Raw genomic sequence first — 21,165 nt, 5'->3', positions numbered from 1 at the left:
AAGCTTAGAGTGGATGTTCAGACCTTGAAGCAAAAAGATGGTGAATCCCTCTATGAAGCTTGGGAAAGATACAAGCAGTTGACCAAAAAGTGTCCTTCTGGCATGCTTTCAGAGTGGACCATTTTAGATATATTCTATGATGGTCTATCTGAGCTTTCTAAGATGTCATTGGACCATTTTGCAGGTGGATCCATTCACTTAAAGAAAATGCCTGCAGAAGCTCAAGAACTTATTGACATGGTTGTAAATAACCAATTCATGTACACCTCTGAGAGGAATCCTATGAGTAATAGGACGCCTCAAAAAAGGGGAGTTCTTGAAATTGATGCTCTGAATACCATATTGGCTCAAAACAAAAAGTTAACTCAGCAAGTCAACATGATTTTTCAGAGTGAATGGATGGCAAAATGCATCCAACAGTACTAAAGAAGCATCTTCTGAAGAAGAAGCTTATGATCCTGAGAACCCTGCAATGGCAGAGGTGAATTACATGGGTGAAGCCTATGGAAACACCTATAATTCCTCATGGAGAATCATCCAAATTTCTCATGGAAGGATCAACAAAAGCCTCAACAAGGCTTTAATAATGGTGGAAGAAACAGTTTTAGCAATAGCAAGCCTTTTCCATCATCTTCTCAGCAACAGACAGAGAATTCTGAGCAGAGTCCCTCTAGCTTAGCAAACATAGTCTCTGATCTATCTAAGGTCACTCTAAGTTTCATGAATGAAACAAGGTCCTCCATTAGAAATTTGGAGGCACAAGTGGGTCAGCTGAGTAAGAAAATCACTGAAACTCCTCCTAGTACTCTCCCAAGCAATACATAAGAGAATCCAAAAAGAGAGTGCAAGGCCATTGATATAATCAAAATGGCCGAATTCAAAGAGGAAGGGGAGGACGTGAATCCCAATCAGGAAGACCTCATGGGACGTCCTCCAGACAGAAAGAAGTTCCCTATTGAGGACCTAAAGGAATCTGAGGCTCGTATAGACACCATAGAGATTCCATTAAACTTCCTTCTGCCATTCATGAGCTCTGAGAACTATTCTTCCTCTGAAGAGGATGAAGATGTAACTAAAGAGCAAGTTGCTTAATATCTAGGAGCCATCATGAAGCTGAATGCCAAGTTGTTTGGAAATTAGACTTGGGTAGATGAACCTCCCTTGCTCATTAGTGAACTAAATACATGGGTTCAGCAAACTCTACCTCAAAAGAAACAAGATCCTGGTAAATTCTTAATACCCTGTACCATAGGCACCATGACCTTTGAGAAGGCTCTGTGTGACCTGGAGTCAGGTATAAATCTTATACCACTCTCTGTAATGGAGAAACTGGGGATCTTTGAGGTACAAGCTGCAAGAATCTCATTAGAGATGGCAGACAAGTCAATAAAACAAGCTTATGAATTGGTAGAGGATGTGTTAGTGAAGGTTAAAGGCCTTTTTCATCCCTGCTGATTTCATAATCCTAGAAACTGGGAAGAATGAGGATGAATGCATCATCCTTGGAAGACCCTTCCTAGCCATAACAGGAGCTGTGATTGATGTTGATAGAGGAGAGCTAGTCCTCTAATTGAATGGGGACTACCTTGTGTTTAAAGCTCAAGGATCTTCCTCTGTAACCATGGAAAAGAGGCACGATAAGCTTCTCTCAATACAGAGTCAAACAAAGCCCCCACAATCAAACTCTAAGTTTGGTGTTAGGAGGCCACAACCAAACTCTAAGTTTGGTGTTGAACCCCCACATTCAAACTCTAAGTTTGGTGTTGGGAGGTCCCAACAATGCTCTGAACATCCGTGAAGCTCCATGAGAGCTCACTGTCAAGCTATTGACATTAAAGAAGCAATTATTGGGAGGTAACCCAATTTTTATTTATCTATATTTCTATTGTTCTTTTATGTTTTATTAGGTTTATGATCATGTGGAGTCACAAAACAATTGCAAAAATTAAAACAGAATCAAAAATAGCAGAAGAAAAAGCATACCTTGGAGGAAGAGCTTACTGGCGTTTAATGCCAGAACAGAGCATGAAGCTGGCGTTGAACGCCAGAAACAAGCAGTAATCTGGTGTTTAAACGCCAGAATTGCACCCTAAGGAAAGCTGGCGTTAAACGCCAGAAACAAGCAGCAAAGTGGCGTTCAACGGCAGAAACAAGCATCAGCCTGGCGTTAAATGCCAGGATTGCATGCAGAGGGCATTTTACATGCATAAATGGTGCAGGGATGATTAATCCTCTACACCTCAGGATCTGTGTACCCCACAGGATCACCTCAGGATCTATAGACCCCACAGGATCACCTCAGGATCTGTGGACCCCACAGGATCCCCACCTACCTTCTCCCTCTCTCTCACACCTTTTCATAACACTCTTCCCCAAACATCATTCACCAATCACCTCTATCACTCTTCCCCATCACCTCTTCACCACTCACATCCATCCACTCTTCCCCATAAACCCCACCTACCTTCAAATCCAAAATCTCTTTCCCACCCAAACCCACCCTATATGACCAAACTATACACCCCTCTCCCTCCACTATATAAACCCCCTCCATCCTTCTTCATTTTCACACAACACAACCCTCTCTTCTCCCCCTTGGCCGAATACACATCTTTTTCCCTCTCCTCCATCTCTTCTTCTTCTTCATCTATTCTTTCTTCTTTTGCTCGAGGACGAGCAACATTCTAAGTTTGGTGTGGTAAAAGCATAGCTTTTTTTGTTTTTCCATAACTATTGATGGCACTTAAGGCCAGAGAAACCTCAAGAAAGAGGAAAGGGAAGACAATTGCTTTCACCCCTAAGTCATAGGAGATAGAGAGATTCATCTCAAAAGCCCATCAAGACCACTTCTATGAAGTTGTGGCCAAGAAGAAGGTGATCTCCGAGGTCCCTTTCATGCTCAAGAAAAATGAGTATCTGGAGATCCGACATGAGATCCAAAGAAGAGGTTGGGAAGTTCTTACCAACCCCATTCAACAAGTCAGAATCTTAATGGTTCAAGAGTTCCATGCAAACGCATGGATCACTAGGAACCATGATCAAAGCATGAACCTAAACCCAAAGAATTGGCTTACAATGGTTCAGGGAAAATGCTTAGATTTCAGTTCGAAGAACGTAAGGTTGGCATTCAACTTGTCTATGATGCAAGAAAATGCACGCCTCTACACTAGAAGGGTCTACTTTGATCAAAGGTTGGACCAAGTCCTCATGGACATATGTGTGGAAGGAGCTCAATGGAAAAGAGACTCAAAAGGCAAGCCGGTTCAATTGAGAAGATTGGACCTTAAGCATGTGGCTAGAGGATGGGTGGAATTCATCCAACGTTCCATCATCCCCACTAGCAACCAATCCGAAGTAACTGTGGATCGGGCCATCATGATCCATAGCATCATGATTGGAGAGGAAGTAGAAGTTCATGAAGTCATCCCTCTAGAACTCTACAAAATAGCCGAAAAGCTATCCACCTTGGCAAGGCTAGCTTTTCTTCATCTCATTTGCCATATATGCTACTTAACTAGAGTTGTCATAAAATAAGACATCCTCATTGAAGTGGACAAGCCCATCACTAAGAAGAGGATTGAGCAAACAAGAGAGCCCATTCATGGATCTCAAGAGACGCATGAGGAAGCTCATCATCAAGAAATCCCTGAGATGCCTCAAGGGATGCATTTTCCTCCAAACAACTATTGGGAACAACTCAACACTTCTCTAGAAGGATTGAGTCATGACATGAACCAATTAAGGGTGGAACACCAAGAGCACTCCATCATTCTCAATGAGATTAGAGAAAATCAAAGAGCTATGAGGGATGAGCAACAAAGGCAAGGAAGAGACATAGAGGAGCTCAAGAACACCATTGGTTCTTCAAGAAGAAGGCGCAACCATCACTAAGGTGGACTCATTCCTTAACTTCCTAGTTCTTATCTCTCTGTTTTTCGGTTTTTGAACTTCATGTTTGTCTATGTTTGTGTCTTTACTACATGATCATTAGTATTTATTAACTATGTCTTAAGGCTATGAATAATTCCATGAATCCTTCACCTTTCTTAAATGAAAAATGTTTTTAATACAAAAGAACAAGAAGTACATGAGTTTCGAATTCATCCTTGAAATTAGTTTAATTATATTGATGTGGTGACAACACTTTTTGTTTTCTGAATGAATGCTTGAACAGTGCATATTTTTTATCTTGTTGTTTATGAATGTTAAAATTGTTGGCTCTTGAAAGAATGATGAAAAAGAGAAATGTTATTGATAATCTGAAAAATCATGAAATTGATTTTTGAAGCAAGAAAAAGCAGTGAATAACAAAAGCTTGAGAAAAAAAAGAGAAAGAAAAAGAAAAAGCAAGCAAAAAAAGTCAATAGCCCTTAAAACCAAAAGGCAAGGGTAAAAAGGATCCAAGGCTTTGAGCATCAATGGATAGGAGGGCCCAAGGAAATAAAATCCAGGCCTAAGCGGCTAAATCAAGCTGTCCCTAACCATGTGCTTGTGGCATGCAGGTCCAAGTGAAAAGCTTGAGAGTGAGTGGTTAAAGTCGTGATCCAAAGCAAAAAGAGTGTGCTTAAGAGCTCTAGACACCTCTAACTATGGACTTTAGCAAAGCTGAGTCATAATCTGAAAAGGTTCACCCAGTCATCTGTCTGTGGCATTTATGTATCCGGTGGTAATACTGGAAAACAAAGTGCTTAGGTCCACGGCCAAAACTCATAAAAGTAGATGACTTCAAGAATCAACATACTTAACTAGGAGAATCAATAACACTATCTGAACTCTGAATTCCTATGGATGCCAATCATTCTAAACTTCAAAGGATAAAGTGAGATGCCAAAACTGTTCAGAAGCAAAAAGCTACAAGTCCCACTCATCTAAATAGAACTAATATTCATTGATATTTTGGGTGAAAAAGGATTGCTGATGCTATTGGATTCTGACCTCCCTGCACTCGAAATAGATTTTCTGGAGCTACAAAACCCCAAATGGCGCTCTACTTTCCAATGCCATTGAGAGCGCGCCATTTAGAGTTCTGTAGCTCCAGAAAATCCATTTCGAGTGCAAGGAGGTCAGAATCCAACAGCATCAGCAGTCCTTTGTCAGCCTTCTTATCAGAGTTTTGCTCAAGTCCCTCAATTTTAGCCAGAAAATACCTGAAATCACAGAAAAATACACAAACTCATAGTAAAGTCCAGAAATGTGAATTTAGCATAAAAACTAATGAAAACATCCCTAAAAGTAGCTAAATCCTACTAAAAACTATCTAAAAATAATGCCGAAAAGCGTATAAATTATCCGCTCATCACAACACCAAACTTAAATTGTTGCTTGTCCCCAAGCAACTAAAAATCAAATAGGATAAAAAGAAGAGAATATACTATAAATCCCAAAATATCAATTAATATTAGTTCTAATTAGATGAGCGGGACTTATAGCTTTTTGCTTATGAACAGTTTTAGCATCTCACTTTATCCCTTGAAGTTTAGAATGATTGGCATCTATAGGAACTCAGAGTTAAGATAGTGTTGATTGATTCTCCTAGTTAAGTATGTTGATTCTTGAACACAACTACTTTTATGAGTCTTGGCCGTGGCCCTAAGCACTTTGTTTTCCAGTATTACCACCGGATACATAAATGCCACAGACACATGACTGGGTGAACCTTTTCAGATTGTGACTCAGCTTTGCTAAAGTCCCCAGTTAGAGGTGTCCAGAGCTCTTAAGTACACTCTTTTTGCTTTGGATCACAACTTTAACCACTCAGTCTCAAGATTTTCACTTGGACCTGCATGCCACAAGCACATGGTTAGGGACAGCTTGATTTAGCCGCTTAGGCCTGGATGTATTTCCTTGGGCCCTCCTATCCATTGATGCTCAAAGCCTTGGATCCTTTTTACCCTTGTCTTTTGGTTTTAAGGGCTATTGGCTTTTTTTGCTTGCTTTTTTCTTTTTCTGTCTATAAATTTTTTGCCACTTTTTTTTTCGCAAGCTTTGTTCTTCACTGCTTTTTCTTGCTTCAAGAATCAATTTTATGATTTTTCAGATCATCAATAACATTTCTCTTATTCATCATTCTTTCAAGAGCCAACAATTTTAACATTCATAAACAACAAGCTCAAAAATATGCACTGTTCAAGCATTCGTTCAGAAAACAAAAAGTATTGTCACCACATCAATATAATTAAACTAATTTCAAAGATGAATTCGAAATTCATGTACTTCTTGTTCTTTTGAATTAGAAATATTTTTTATTTAAGAGAGGTGAAGTATTTATGGAATTTTTCATAGCCTTAAGACATAGTTACTAAATACTAATGATCATGTAGTAAAGACACAAACTAGACAAACATATAGCATAAAAATAAAAAAACAGAGAAATAAGAACAAGGAATGAGTCCACCTTAGTGATGGTGGCGCCTTCTTCTTGAAGGAGCAATGGTATCCTTGAGCTCCTCTATGTCTCTTCCTTGCCTTTGTGGCTTGATCCCTAGTGATTTTGGTGCTCCTATCCTTAGTTGCTCCCAATAGTTGTGTGGAGGAAAATTTATCCCTTGAGGCATCTCAGGGATTTCTCGAAGAGGTCCATGAGTGGGCTCTCTTGATGTGTAGTCAAATGCTCTATTACTGAGCTATAGACCCTTGAGATGAATCTCTCCATCTCCCATGACTCGGAGGTGGAAGCTTTTGTCTTCCCTTTCTCTTTTCTAGAGGTTTCTCCGGCCTTAGGTGCCATAGGTGGTTATGGAAAAACAAAAAAAAGCTATGCTTTTACCACACCAAACTTAGAATATTGCTCGCCCTTGAGCAAAAGAAGAAAGAATAGAAGAAGAAGAAGAAAATAAGGATGAGAGGGAGCGAGATGTGTATTCGGCCAAGGGAGAGAAGAGAAGGTTGTGTTATGTGAAAATGAAGAAGAATAGAGCGGTTTATATAGTGGAGAGAGAAGGGTTAAGATTTGGCCATATTGGGTGGGATTGGGTGGGAAAGAGATTTTGAATTTGAAGGTAGGTGGGGTTTATGGGGAAGAGTGGATGGATGTGAGTGGTGAAGAGGTGATGGGGAAGAGAGATTGAAGTGATTGGTGAAGGGTTTTTGGGGAATAGTGTTATTGATTTGTGTGAAAAAGAGAGAGGGGGTAAGTTGAGGTAGGTAGGGATCCTGTGGGGTCCACAGATCCTGAGATGATCCTGTAGGATCCACAGATCCTGAGGTGTCAAGGATAATCATCCCTGCACCAATGAGGCGTGTAAAATGCCCTCAGCATGCAATCCTGGCGTTTAATGCCAGATTGATGCTTGTTTCTGGCGTTAAACGCCAGGTCTATGCTTGTTTTGGGCGTTCAACGCCAGTCTGTAGCATGTTTCTGGCGTTGAACGCCAGCTTTCCTCAGTGTACAATCCTGGCATTTAAACGCCAGATTACTGCATGTTTCTGGCGTTCAACGCTAGATCCATGCTCTGTTCTGGCGTTGAACGCCAGCTAGATGCTCCTTACTGGCGTTTAAACGCCAGTAAGTCCTTCCTCCAGGGTGTGCTGTTTCTTCTTCTATTTTTTATTCTATTTTTAATTTTAGTATTTGTTTTGTGACTCCACATGATCATGAACCTAATAAAACATAAAAGAACAATAAAAATAAAAATAGAATGAGATGAATAAAAATTGGGTTGCCTCCCAATAAGCACTTCTTTAATGTCACTAGCTTGACAGTTGGCTCTCATGGAGCCTCACAGGTGATCAGGTCAATATTGTAGACTCCTAACACCAAACTTAGAGTTTGAATGTGGGGGTTTAACACCAAACTTAGAGTTTGGTTGTGGCCTCCCAACACCAAACTTAGAGTTTGATTGTGGGGGCTTTGTTTGACTCTGTATTGAGAAAAGCTTTGCATGCTTCCTTTCCATGGTTGCAGAAGAAGATCTTTGAGCTTTAAACACAAGGTAGTCCCCATTTAATTGAAGGACTAGCTCTCCTCTGTCAACATCAATCACAGCTCTTTTTGTGGCTAGGAATGGTCTTCCAAGGATGATGCATTTATCCTCCTCCTTCCTAGTGTCTAAGATTATGAAATCAGCAGGGATGTAGAGGCCTTTAACCTTCACTAACACGTCCTCTACTAATCCATAAGCTTGTCTTTGTGATCCGTCTGCCATCTCTAATGAGAATATGGCAGGCTGTACCTCAATGATCCCCACCTTCTCCATTACAGAGAGTGGCATAAGATTTATGCCTGACCCTAGGTCACACAGAGTCTTCTCAAAGGTCATGGTGCCCATGGTACATGGTATTAAGAATTTACCAGGATCTTGTCTCTTTTGAGGTAGAGTTTGCTGAACCCAAGTATCTAGTTCACTAATGAGCAAGGGAGGTTCATGTTCCCAAGTCTCATTACCAAACAACTTGGCATTCAGCTTCATGATGGCTCCTAGATATTGAGCAACTTGCTCTCCTGTTACATCTTCATCCTCCTCAGAAGAAGAATAGTTTTCAGAGCTCATGAATGGTAGAAGGAGGTTTAATGGGATCTCTATGGTCTCTATATGAGCCTTAGATTCCTTTAGGTCCTCAATAGGGAACTCCTTCTTGCTTGAGAGACGTCCCATGAGATCTTCCTCACTGGGATTCACGTCCTCCCATTCCTCCTTGAATTCGGCCATATTGACAATATCAATGGCCTTGCACTCTCTTTTTGGATTCTCTTCTGTATTGCTTGGGAGAGTACTAGGAGGAGTTTCAGTGATTTTCTTACTCAGCTGGCCCACTTGTGCCTCCAAATTTCTAATGGAGGACCTTGTTTCACTCATGAAACTTAAAGTGGCCTTAGACAGATCAGAGACTATGTTTGCTAAGCTAGAGGTACTCTATTCATAATTTTCTATCTGTTGCTGAGAAGATGATGGAAAAGGCTTGCTATTGCTGAGCCTGTTTCTCCCACCATTATTAAAGCCTTATTGAGGATTTTGTTGATCCTTCCAAGAGAAATTTGGATGATTTCTCCATGATGAATTATAGGTGTTTCTATAAGGTTCAACCATGTAATTTACCTCTGCCATTGCAGGGTTTTCAGGATCATAAACTTCTTCTTTAGAAGATATCTCTTTAGTATTGTTAGATGCATTTTGCCATCCATTCAGACTTTGAGAAATCATGTTGACTTGCTGAGTCAACATTTTGTTCTGAGCCAATATGGCATTCAGAGCATCAATTTCAAAAGCTCTCGTCCTCTGAGGCGTCCTATTATTCACGGAATTCCTCTCAGAAGTGTACATGAACTGGTTATTTGCAACCATGTCAATAAGTTCTTGAGCTTCTGCAGGCATTTTCTTTAGGTGAATGGATCCACCAGCAGAATGGTCCAATGACATCTTAGAGAACTCAGATAGACCATAATAGAAGATATCCAAGATGGTCCACTCTGAGAGCATGTCAGGAGGATACCTTTTAGTCATCTGTTTGTATCTTTTCCAAGCTTCATAGAGGGATTCACCATCTTTTTGTTTGAAGGTCTGAACATCCACTCTAAGCTTGCTCAGCTTTTGAGGAGGAAAGAACTTAGCCAAGAAGGCCGTGACTAGCTTATCCCAAGAGTCTAGGCTATCTTTAGGTTGAGAGTCCAACCATGTTCTAGCCCTGTCTCTTACAGCAAAAGGGAAAAGCATGAGCCTGTAGACTTTAGGATCTACTCTATTAGTCTTAACAGTCTCACAGATCTACAAGAACTCAGTTAAAAACTGATAGGGATCTTCTGATGGAAGTCCATGAAATTTGCAGTTCTGTTGCATTAGAGCAACTAGTTGAGGTTTCAGCTCAAAATTGTTTGCTCCAATGGCAGGGATTGAGATACTTCTTCCATCAAACTTGGAAGTAGGTGTAGTATAGTCACCAAGCATCCTTCTTGCATTATTATTTTCGGCTGCCATCTCCTCTTCTTTTTCGAAAATTTCAGTAAGGTTGTCTCTGGATTGTTGTATTTTAGCTTCTCTTAGTTTCCTCTTCAGAGTCCTTTCAGGTTCAGGATCTACTTCAACAAGATTGTTCTTGTCCTTGCTCCTGCTCATATGAAAAAGAATGGAACAGAAAATAATAATCCTCTTTACCACAGTAGAGAGATTCCTTTATGTTAGTAGAAGAAGAAAGGAATAGAAGATGGAAAAGGTAAGAATCCAAACACAATGGTGAAGATAGGTTCAAATTCTTGAGATGAAGAGAAGTGTTAGTAAATAAATAAATAAATAGAAGAAGATGAGAGGGAGAGAATTCGAAAATTAATTTTGAAAAAGGGTTAGTGATTTTCGAAAATTAAAAGAATAATTAAAATTAAAATAAAAATTTGAAATAATTAGTTAATTAAGAAAATTTTGAAAAAGAGGGAAGTGATTTTCGAAAATTAGGGAGAGGAAAGTAGTTAAATGGTTTTGAAAAAGATAAGAAATAGTAAAACAAACAAAAAGTCAATTAGTTAGTTGAAAAAGATTTGAAATTCAATTTTGGAAAGATAAGAAGTTGGAAAAGAAATTTTGAAATCAACTTTTTGAAAAAGATATGATTTGAAAAAGATATTTTGAAAAGATATGATTGAAAAAGATATTTTGGAAAAGATTTTTTTTTAAATTAAAATTGATTACTTGACTAACAAGAAACTAAAAGATATGACTCTAGAATTTAAAGATTGAACCTTTCTTAACAAGAAAGTAACAAACTTCAAATTTTTGAATCAATCACATTAATTGTTAGTAAAGTCTTCAAAATTTTGAAATAAAGATAAGAAAAAGATTTTGAAAATAAAGTTTAAAAAATTATTGAAAATAATAGAAAAAATGAAAAAGAGTTGATTTTTGTAAAAGATTTTGAAAAGATAATATTTTTAAAATTGAAAATTTGACTTGACTTATAAGAAATAGCTAAGTTTTTAAAAATTTTTTACTAAGTCAACTCAAATTTTCGAAAATTATAAGCAAAATAAGGAAAAGATATTTTTTGAATTTTTTTAATTTTTAATGATGAGAGAGAAAAACATAAAAATGACTCACAACATAAAAATTATGAATCAAAACACATGATGCATGCAAGAACACTATGAATGTCAAGATGAACACCAAGAACCCTTTGAAGATCAAGATGAACATCAAGACTTATTTTTGAAAAATTTTCAAGAAAAGAGAAAAATGCAAGACACCAAACTTAGAAATCTTTAATGTTAGACACTATGAATGCAAAAATGCATATGAAAAACAACAAAAGACACAAAACAAGAAAATTTAAAGATCAAACAAGAATACTTATCAAGAACAACTTGAAGATCATGAAGAATACATGCATGAATTTTCGAAAAATGCATAAGTTTTTTTTGTTTTTTGAAACATGCAATTGACACCAAACTTAAAACATGACACAAGACTAAAACAAGAAACACAAATTATTTTTGGTTTTTTATGATTTTATTGATTTTTTTTTGGATTTTTTTGTATTTTTTTTGAAAATTATTTTTTTAGAAAAACGAAAACAAAGAAAAAATTTTTGAAAGATTTTTGAAAACTTTTTGAAAAGAAAATTACCTAATCTGAGCAACAAGATGAACCGTCAGTTGTCCAAACTCGAACAATCCCCGGCAATTGTGCCAAAAACTTGGTGCACGAAATTGTGATCATCAACAATGGCACCAATAAACTTGGTAGCGCTCTCAAACGTGAATCACACTTTGTCACAACTCCGCACAACTAACCAGCAAGTGCACTGGGTTGTCTAAGTAATAAACCTTACGTGAGTAAGGGTCGATCCCATGGAGATTGTTGGTATGAAGCAATCTATGGTCATCTTGTAGATCTCAGTTAGGCTGATTCAAATAGTTATGGAGTTTTCGAATATAAAGATAAATAAAACATAAAATAAAGATAGAAATACTTATGTAAATCATTGGTGGGAATTTCAGATAAGTGTATGGAGATGCTTTATCCCTGTTGAATCTCTGCAACATACTACTTTCTTACTTTCAATCCTTCATACTCCTTTCCATGACAAGCTGTATGTAGGGCATCACCGTTGTCAATGGCTACTTCCCATCCTCTCAGTGAAAAAGGTGCAAATGCTCTTGTCACAGCATGGCTAATCATCTGTCGGTTTTCGATCATGCTAGAATAGAATCCATTGATTAGCTTAGGCTAGTGAGTGTGAGTATCATTCAAGTGTGGGAAAATTTGGAACATTGGTTGGGATAAAAGAGTGTTTTGTATTTCTATCGGGAATTTAGGGAATTGGGTACATGCTCATGTATTAATTATAGGTAAAACCATACGCATTGATGCCTTCGTATATGCTTTGTTGTGAAAAATAAAAGAAAAAAAATGATGATAAAGAAAAAGAAAAAAATATGTATGAATAAAAAGAAAAAATATATATATATAGAAAAAGAAAAAAATAGAAAAAGAAAGAAAAAAGAAAAGCAATAAAAGGGGACAAAATACCCCAAAGTAAAGATTAATAGAGATCAATGCATATGTGTTATGAAATGAAATGAAAATGCATGAGTATGTGAAAAAGTGAAGAATGGGTAGTTAGGTTAGCACTTAATTGTATAAGTTGTTATATAGGTTAGGTGGGAGGCTTATGTTAATCAAAGATTCAAATTCAAGCTCGCTTAACCAAATATACATCCTTACCTTGACCCTAACCCCATTACAACCTATGAAAAAGACCTCATGATACTTGTATTCATGCATGGAATAATTGTTGATTGTTAGAAGAAGAACAAATCTTGGAAAGCATGATTAGGGGAGAATTGAGAGAATCAACCCTAAACACTTGAGTGACTAGAGCGGATACATATTAGGTGAGGATTCCATCGCTCAACTACATGTCTCCACCTAGAATCATCACTTTTCATGCAAGTTTGTAGAATTCTTAATCACTAAACTCAATTGTGGTTTGACTTGGTTGTTAATACCTTTAGCCCTTGTGCTTATATTGGCTTTCTTGGGAATTGATTTATTTTGACCAAGTAGTTGCATTCATTTAGATAGTTGCATGTAGATAGATTGCATTTAGGTAGTTGTTACATTGAATAAATGTTAATACCATTTGTTTCCTTCTTGATTTTAGCATGAGGACATGCTATGGTTTAAGTGTGGGGAGGTTGATAAACCCCATTTTTAGGGTTTATCTTGTGCTTAATTTGGAGGATTTTATGACCTTTTATCCACATTTATCCAAGAAAAAAGCATGGTTTCATGATTGTCTCCTAATTTATGCTTAAGTGTGAAAACATGCTTTTTATACCTTTAATGTGTCAATATTAATTCACCTTTGATTCCACTAGATGCCCTGATATGTTTGTTAGTGAATTCAGGATGGAAAGGTTAGGAATGGATCAAAGGGATGAAGAGGAAAAGCATGTAAAGTGGAGAAATCATGGAAAATCAAGGATTTGGGATGAACTCATCGACGCGCAAGCCCAGCTGACGTGCACGCGTAGAATTGAAGTTGCATGGCGACGCGTACGCATAAATGGTGCGTACGCGTGGAAGCAAAATGCCAAGCGACTCGTACGCGTACATGGCGCGTACGCGTCGATGCTCGCACATGACTCACTTAAAGGCAAAACGCTGGGGCTAAATTCTAGGTTTTCCAGGCCCAAATCCAACTCATTTTTGAAGCTATTTAACCCAAGGATTGATGAGTGATGGACTAGTTAGTTACCAATTAGTTTTAGTTAGTTTTAGTTAGAGTTAGTTTCTAGATAGAGAAGCTCTCTCTTCTCTCTACAATTAGGATTAGGTTTAGATTAGAATTTCTTAGATCTAGGTTTTAATCTTTGCTTTCATCTACTTCTACCTTTCAATTCTATGTTGCTACATCTTGTCTACTATTCTCTAGTTTCAATTTCCTCTATTTTGTTTCTATACTTTGTTGTGGATCTACTCTTGTTCCTTTTATTTTCTTTTAATGCAATTTGAGGTAATTCATGTTAATTGTGTTTTCCTTGATTGTTGTTGTTAATTCTTTGCAATTAATTGTTGTTAGAATTCATTCTTGTTGTTAATTTACTATGCTTTCCTTTTATGCCTTCCAAGTGTATGATAAAATGCTTGGAAGGATGTTAGAGTAGATTTTAGTGCTCTTGGCTTGAGAAGGTAACTTAGGAATTCTTGAGTCACTAATGTCCAAGTGAAAACTGTCTTTAACTTCCTCAATCATTCACTCGTCCATTGCTTCGATCACGAAATCTTGTCTTTGACATACATTTTGATCAACCCGCTTTTCTGATCAACGCCTGCTCTGCGATCAACTCCAAAATCTGTTTCGACAGAGTCCAAACAGATATTTTTGGTATGTTCATTGCCAAGTTAAATTACTTTGGCCCAACAATGCTTCTTATCAATTTGATGCCTTGATACCAAAATCTTCAAGCTCTTTGATGCTTTACATCTGTCTTTGATTAAATCTTTCTCGTTGACATCGACATCAAATGACATTGACACATCTCTATCTTTGATAAAATCTTTCTTGTCGATGTCTTCATATTGACACATGTCTGATTTTAAAATCCTTTGAGATTGATTTGGGTAATTACTCTGCTAGAAAATATACTGCGGACTGATTTATCTACCGGAATAAAACCTTGATGATGCTTTTGTGTATTAATTTTTCTTAGGAACTAGAATGTCCACTTTTAAAATCCCTAAGGTAGCCTTGGTTTTGATATACTAAAACGGAGACCAAAAGACTGAGACTCAGTATCATATTTGTTATATTAAAGACTGGTACTAAAATTTCAATCTCTGTCTCTAAAATTTTAGTATTTCAATATCTCCAAAATGTAAGGATACAGGGGATTGAAATTTTTTAGGACATAGACTAAAACTTTAATAACATTTTATACATAAAATATCCTCATTTCAATTAATTAATTCTAATTTTTACTCTTTGTGCAAATAAATTAGAACTTCATTCTTATTTCACTCTCTGTTTCCTATTTTACACCAAACACAATACTAGACTTATTTCAGTTTTTGTCTCGTCTCTATCTATCTACTTAAAAATTAATTTGGATAATTACTCATATTAGATAGATGAAAGTAAAGATACTATATATGTTTAATATCATTAAAAATTTTAAAAAATTTTGTATTGGTAGCAAGTGGTTCAGAAAATTTATACATAAAATACTCATATTTAATCTATATTATCTATAATTAATATCAAACATTTATTTTGAATAAATAAACTAACTAGAAGAAAACTTGATTTTCTTAAAAAGAAAGAAAAAAATAAAAGAGGTGCTTTATTTTCTCTCTCAGTTTCACTCTCACTTTCGCTTCGTGGTCCAAGACAGTTACGAAAAAAAGGAACCAAACTCAGTGCCCCCAACCGTTTCTTCCCGCCACTTCTTCTTCTTCAGTCCACTTAGCACTCTCACTCTCTCTCTCTCTCTCTCTCTCTCTCTCTCTCTCTCTCTCTCAGAAACAAGGATCTTCGAGAAAAGAAGAAGAAGAAGAATCAAATATGGTGAGCTGGTTGAACGTGTGGATAATGGTGGCGCTGTTGGTACCGGTGCTTCTCTCCCTCACGAATCCACGCGGCGAATCCCAAACCCAAACCCAAACGCAAACCCATCCCAAACCTCATTCTCAGAAACAGACCCAGACACAAACCCTTCACCTTCCACCTTCTTTAATTTCTTCTTCTTCCAATTTGTTCTTCAACGAGAGGATCAGAGATGGCTCCAACTTGGACTACGATTTCTACAGGGATACGTGTCCTCAGGCCGAGGACACTATCCGCTCCGCCGTCACTCGCATCTTCTTCGACCACAGGGATTCCGCCCCCGCCATCCTCCGCCTATTCTTCCATGATTGCTTCATTCAGGTTCTTGCGCTTTTCCTTTTGATTATTATGTAGAAATTTTGGTGGTTCTTTTTTGTTCTTCCAAGACTGTTAGTATTGTATCTTTATTATCTGAATTTAATTGTTGCTGATTTTACCCTGATTGGTTCTGCAGAGTTGGGAGTTTTGTCCTTTTTTATAAGATAAATTCAAGTGGGCCTTTGTTTGCTTCGGGTTACCCTAATTGTGCTTTTTATTTGGGATTTTCGGGACCGAGATTTCAAAATTTTCCCTCTCATTTGTTAGAGGTTTTCATTTTTTGGTTCTATTTGCCTCTACTTACTTAGATTTAGCTTGTTATCACAATGTTTTAGAGTGTAAATTTAGTGGCTCAGTTTTGGACTATTTGTAATTTTCCTCTTTCTTGTTGGTCTTGGTTCTCTGCTTATTTTCTATTATGTATTCTAAATTCTTGTTGTTTTCATTGTGGTTTTGATTTGCTCTCTGACTGCTATTGCGCTGTTACTAAATCAGGGTTGCGATGCTTCAGTGCTGTTGGATGATAGCAATGGCAACAAAAACCATTCCATTGAGAAGCAGGCTATTCCGAATCAAACCTTGAGAGGTTTCGACAAAATCGACTTGATCAAGGAGGAGGTGGAACAAGCTTGTCCTGGAGTTGTGTCTTGTGCTGATATACTTGCTGTCGCGGCTAGAGATTTTGTTCTTTTGGTTTGTTCCCTTCTCCTGTCTAAGCAATTTCAAGCACTACTAGATATCCCTTTACTTTCAAATATTTTGATTTCTTTTAGGGTTTCCTGTTCTTATTGTATTAATGGGAACAGTTAGAGAGTTTGACTGTTAAAGGTTTAATGCATTTGATCCAGTTTCTCTGTTCTGGAAGTTATAGAAGCAATTTACTAAAACAGTACCGATGTTATGGAAATATTTGCTCACCCAGATTATCACTTCTTCAATAGTTCACCTAAATTTAATTTTTCTGATGATCCTCTTTCAGCAATTGCTTATTAATTTTTTGTATGCTTGGCTTTGACTATGAGAAATTATGTATCTTCATAGTAGTCTATCCTAAACTCCTTTGACAGCATTTGTTTCACCTTTTGGTTACCTTTGTGTTTGTTTGATCTGCGACTTATTTGATGTAGAGACACTTAATGGTGCAAATTGTCTTTCTATAATTATCCTTCATAAGTTAGGCAGTGCAATATTTTATTGCTTGATTCTTATGTTGATATCCTGATATATGATTTTTATAAATTGTCCATGGCAGGCTGGTGGGCCATTCTATCCAGTTCTAACAGGACGGAGGGATAGCAATCAATCATTTTATGATGAAGCAAATGATCAGATTCCCAGACCTGACGATAACGTTAATCGCACGCTGCGGCTGTTCAGTCTCCGAGGATTTAATGAAAGAGAAACAGTCAGCCTTCTTGGTAATTTTTTTTTCGCCTGCCCTCTCTCCTTCCTTCTTCTGTTAGTTTTCAACGCCATCCATGAACAGAATCTGACTAACTAATGGGGTCCAATTTTGCCATCTTAAGGGGGGCACAACATAGGAAAAATCGGCTGCGAATTCATTCAGCAAAGACTCTACAACTTCCAAGGCACCGGCCAACCAGACCCCACTATACCTGTCGATTTCCTTGGTCAGATGAGGCTAAACTGCCCAGAAAACAACAATACCAGCAGCACCAACGAGGTTTCTGCATTCGAAGTATCGCAGAAGGAAAATAGTCATTCAGAAGCAGGGATGTCATACATGCAGGCATTGTCATCTTCGATGTCATCTGGAGGAGCATTCGACACTCACTATTTTCAAAGCTTGTTGAAGGGAAGGGGGCTGCTCTATGCCGATCAGCAGCTGATGTCTCATGTGAAGACTGCAAGATTGGTCTCTGCTTATGCTTCGGATGACGGATCAACCTTTCGCATGGATTTTGCCAGGGTTATGTTGAAAATGTCTAATCTTGATGTTCTAACTGGACTTCAGGGTCAGGTTCGCCTTAATTGCTCGCAAGGTGTAAGTTCTTAAGAGAGCATGTTCCCTCTCTTGCAGCTCAAATGTTTCTTCTCTATGTAATTGTGGTATATGGATGCCCTTATCTTTGATTCCACAGTCAAAATTTTGGCACACATTTTGGGTTAGGTTTGGATGATTGGAAGTGGAACCGGTTAACAAACTTGTACATTTTGGAATTCTCTTCCTGATATATGATCAATTGTTGTATAGAACTCTCAAAATAGTACCATTTTCTTTTTCAGCATTTTCAACCAAAGAATTCCCTTTGTTTTGTTGGTTTTATTTAACTCGCATCACTCTTAGGATTAGATTACTTAACATCCCATCACATGGTACTTATAGCGCTTGCAACCCCTTGTGCTAAAATAAAATTGCAACTTTGCCAACAAATATAGGTTTAGGAATATGGGTAAGCACTTGATCCAACATGTTTTATTGAACTGAATTCTTGCATAACCCAATTCAGATTTCGGGTGCCTTTGTATAGGACTCTACTCTTTGGGAATTAGGACTGTTAAGTGACTTTAAGTCTGTTATATTTGTCAGCTTCACATTAAACTCTTGCAATTGCCAAACAAGGAATAGTTCTTATAGGAAGTTACTGTTAACACATCAGTTTTATATTTACTATGTACAGATTTCTGATTAATCATATGTTATCAGTAGTAGGAAACGAAATAATAATTGTATAAATTTCGGGAACGTTTATATTCTTGCTAATATGAAAGTACGAGTTTTAATCTAATGGGATCATTCAGAAGTAAACAATTTAACGATCACTAATTTTCATGAGAATGTATCACCTAAACTACTCAACATGCCAATATAAACGTAGTAGGCGCCATTTGTATCGACTCGAACGACTAATACTTGAGAAAAATATTCGAATGGCCAAATATTCATGTTGGATCCTATGGATAATGATGGTGGTTTGTGCATTGCCATTCCATTCATTCCTGTTAGCCACTGAAAATGAAGTTTCTGGTAATGACACGATGAGCACATCATGAAGAAAAACTGTTCTGGTTGCAGAGTTTGTGGTGAGTAGTGGTGTTCAGCTCGTGCGACAGAGAGAACCAAAAAGTAAGAAATAGGAAAGAGATGAAACCGCACCTTCTTTCATATTCACATACCAAGAACTAATTCATCGCAAAGCTCCATTAAAGAGTTTGTCATTAACCCATAGATTATTATGCACAAAATGAGATTCGAACACAGATACTTAATTAAATAACCTAATGAACTAAACTAATTCAAATTGATTTGAGGTAGCTAGATATAAATGGTTAAATGAGCTACACTTGAATTAACTATCTTAAGTTAATCTCTCTTCTAGCAATCACAGCCAGGATCAATTTGGACTGATTTTGAAAAAAATACTTATTTTTTTTTATTCTTTAAAAAATATCATTTTTTAATCAATAAAAATTATTTTATATTTGAATTGACTTTTCAAAAAAAAATTTTAAGTATTAAAAATAATTTTTTTAAAGTATGGTATTGCTAATATAAAAAAAAATAATTTGTTTATCTTAGTAAAAAAAAAATTTTTAAAAGACGTATCCAATTAAATTTTAAATTAAATAAAAGTATTTTATTAAAAAAATACTTTTTTTATTAGAAAAACCAATTTAATCTAACACTTAATCCTGATCTCACATAATTCTCTGATATATACAAAAAAGATAAATAACATTGTTGTGAGGTGGGAGAATAATGTACTCGAACAATTTCAACATATATGTCGAAAAACGAAAATATTATGATTCAATATTAATATATTAGTTATTTTTTGATAATTTTTTTAATTTGACTATAATAACTGAATAATTATAAATTATATAAGATTTGGATCCTCTAAATTTTTAGTTTTATTTTAGAGAATAAAATATAAGTTCTTACTATTTATTTTATAGGTAAGATAAAAAAAAAATACGAAAAAAATTATTTAAAAGTGACAAATTATACTTTATTTTTTAAAGTAAAAATTTGAATTCAAATTTTTAATATGTTTATTTATCTAAAGTTTATTGCCAAACCATTTAATCTATTGTGGCACTGGCACCCTATGTATTGACTTTATTCTAATAATTATCTCTTCCAAAATACGCGTGTCGTTATAAAATTATTTAAAGTTATTAAAATTATTATTTTAATTAAATTTTATATAAAAGCTATATTAATTGAAAAAGTATTAATATTTTCACACTCATAATTTTATTATTATTTTTTTGCGTCCCATAATTTTATCCACAAAATTACTATTATTTATCGTTCTACTTTTATTCATATTAGTGTAGTAATAGGCATAACGTGTCTATTCATTATTTTTTTATTTATCAAATATGTATAAAAATAATAAGATTGAATTAATTGAGACAACAAGTGATTCATAGTTTAATTAAAATGTCTGGTGTTCAAATCTTAGAAAAAAACTTTTTTAGGAATTATATATAACAAAGTGTATTTAAGGAAAAAAGAAGTTGGACACCAATTGTGTTTGTATAGAAGAAGTATAGATACAGATGCTAGTCTATGTTTTTTTGCTTTGAAAATATTTTATTGCATTTAATGTTTTTCACTTTTTAACTTTTCTTATGAAGCATATTTATTTATATTTTCATATAGATACAAACACAATGTAATAACCAGCAACTTGAATAGTAGAAAATCTGAAGAATAATGTTTTAAATGGAATAAGGATTTTTAATTTCATATTACTAATTTTAAACATAATAATATAATTTATATGGTTTTTACAGCAATATTCTATAAATACGATAGAAAAATAAAAATGAAAAATGAAACTTTTTTATAATAAATCTGAATTAAACAAAATAATTTTTTACAAAAGGGTTAACCATCAAAAACGTCTCCGATTATTCAAACGCTGACAAAAATGCCTTTAAATAATTTAAAAACATAACAACAATACCTAACAATAAATATATATTTTCAAAAAATACCTTAGAGATTGAATTTTAATGTAATTTTATGCAAGCATGATTATAAATATAAGATATTATTATACATAAATATTGGTGTTTTTCGGTAAGTATATATATATTTTTTATAATTTTTTTTGTTAACAACCAATAATACTTTTAAAAAATCACAAAACAATATATACATAACAAAAAATCACCAAATTTTAAGAATAATAATATCTCATTTTTATAATCATGTTTGCAAAAAATTATCTCAAAATTCAATTTCTAATATATTTTTTGAAAAATACATATTTAATGTTAGTTTTTTTGTAAGATTATCTAACATGTATTTTTCAAAAAATACATTAGAGATTGAATTTT

At 35.6% G+C, this 21,165-nt stretch overlaps 1 protein-coding gene and 1 non-coding gene across 2 annotated transcripts; one reads left to right on the top strand and one right to left on the bottom strand.

Annotated features, from left to right (window-relative positions):
- On the bottom strand, positions 1 to 104 carry LOC112704410 (small nucleolar RNA R71). Its single transcript, XR_003155036.1, has one exon. It is a non-coding gene; the product is annotated as a small nucleolar RNA R71 (small nucleolar RNA).
- Positions 105 to 15,239: 15,135 nt separating this feature from the next.
- LOC112703368 (putative Peroxidase 48) lies at positions 15,240 to 18,110 on the top strand. Its single transcript, XM_025754787.3, has 4 exons — positions 15,240 to 15,852; positions 16,345 to 16,542; positions 17,102 to 17,267; positions 17,376 to 18,110. Exons 1-4 carry the CDS (start codon positions 15,490 to 15,492, stop codon positions 17,864 to 17,866), a joined length of 1,218 nt encoding a protein of 405 aa, XP_025610572.1. The 5' UTR covers positions 15,240 to 15,489; the 3' UTR covers positions 17,867 to 18,110.
- Positions 18,111 to 21,165: the final 3,055 nt, after the last annotated feature.

This window comes from Arachis hypogaea, chromosome 7, assembly GCF_003086295.3.
Source record: "Arachis hypogaea cultivar Tifrunner chromosome 7, arahy.Tifrunner.gnm2.J5K5, whole genome shotgun sequence".
In the NCBI taxonomy this organism is placed as follows: Eukaryota; Viridiplantae; Streptophyta; class Magnoliopsida; order Fabales; family Fabaceae; genus Arachis; species Arachis hypogaea.
The sequence above is the reverse complement of the archived record's forward strand: the minus strand, read 5'-3'. Positions and strand labels throughout refer to the sequence as shown.

What these genes read in the sequence shown, in the direction of transcription:
- LOC112703368 (XM_025754787.3), top strand. Translation starts at nt 15,490, where the DNA reads ATGGTGAGCTGGTTGAACGTGTGGATAATGGTGGCGCTGTTGGTACCG. An exon ending in TCCATGATTGCTTCATTCAG is followed by an intron (nt 15,853 to 16,344) that starts GTTCTTGCGCTT and finishes TTACTAAATCAG; the next exon opens with GGTTGCGATGCTTCAGTGCT. An exon ending in CTAGAGATTTTGTTCTTTTG is followed by an intron (nt 16,543 to 17,101) that starts GTTTGTTCCCTT and finishes TGTCCATGGCAG; the next exon opens with GCTGGTGGGCCATTCTATCC.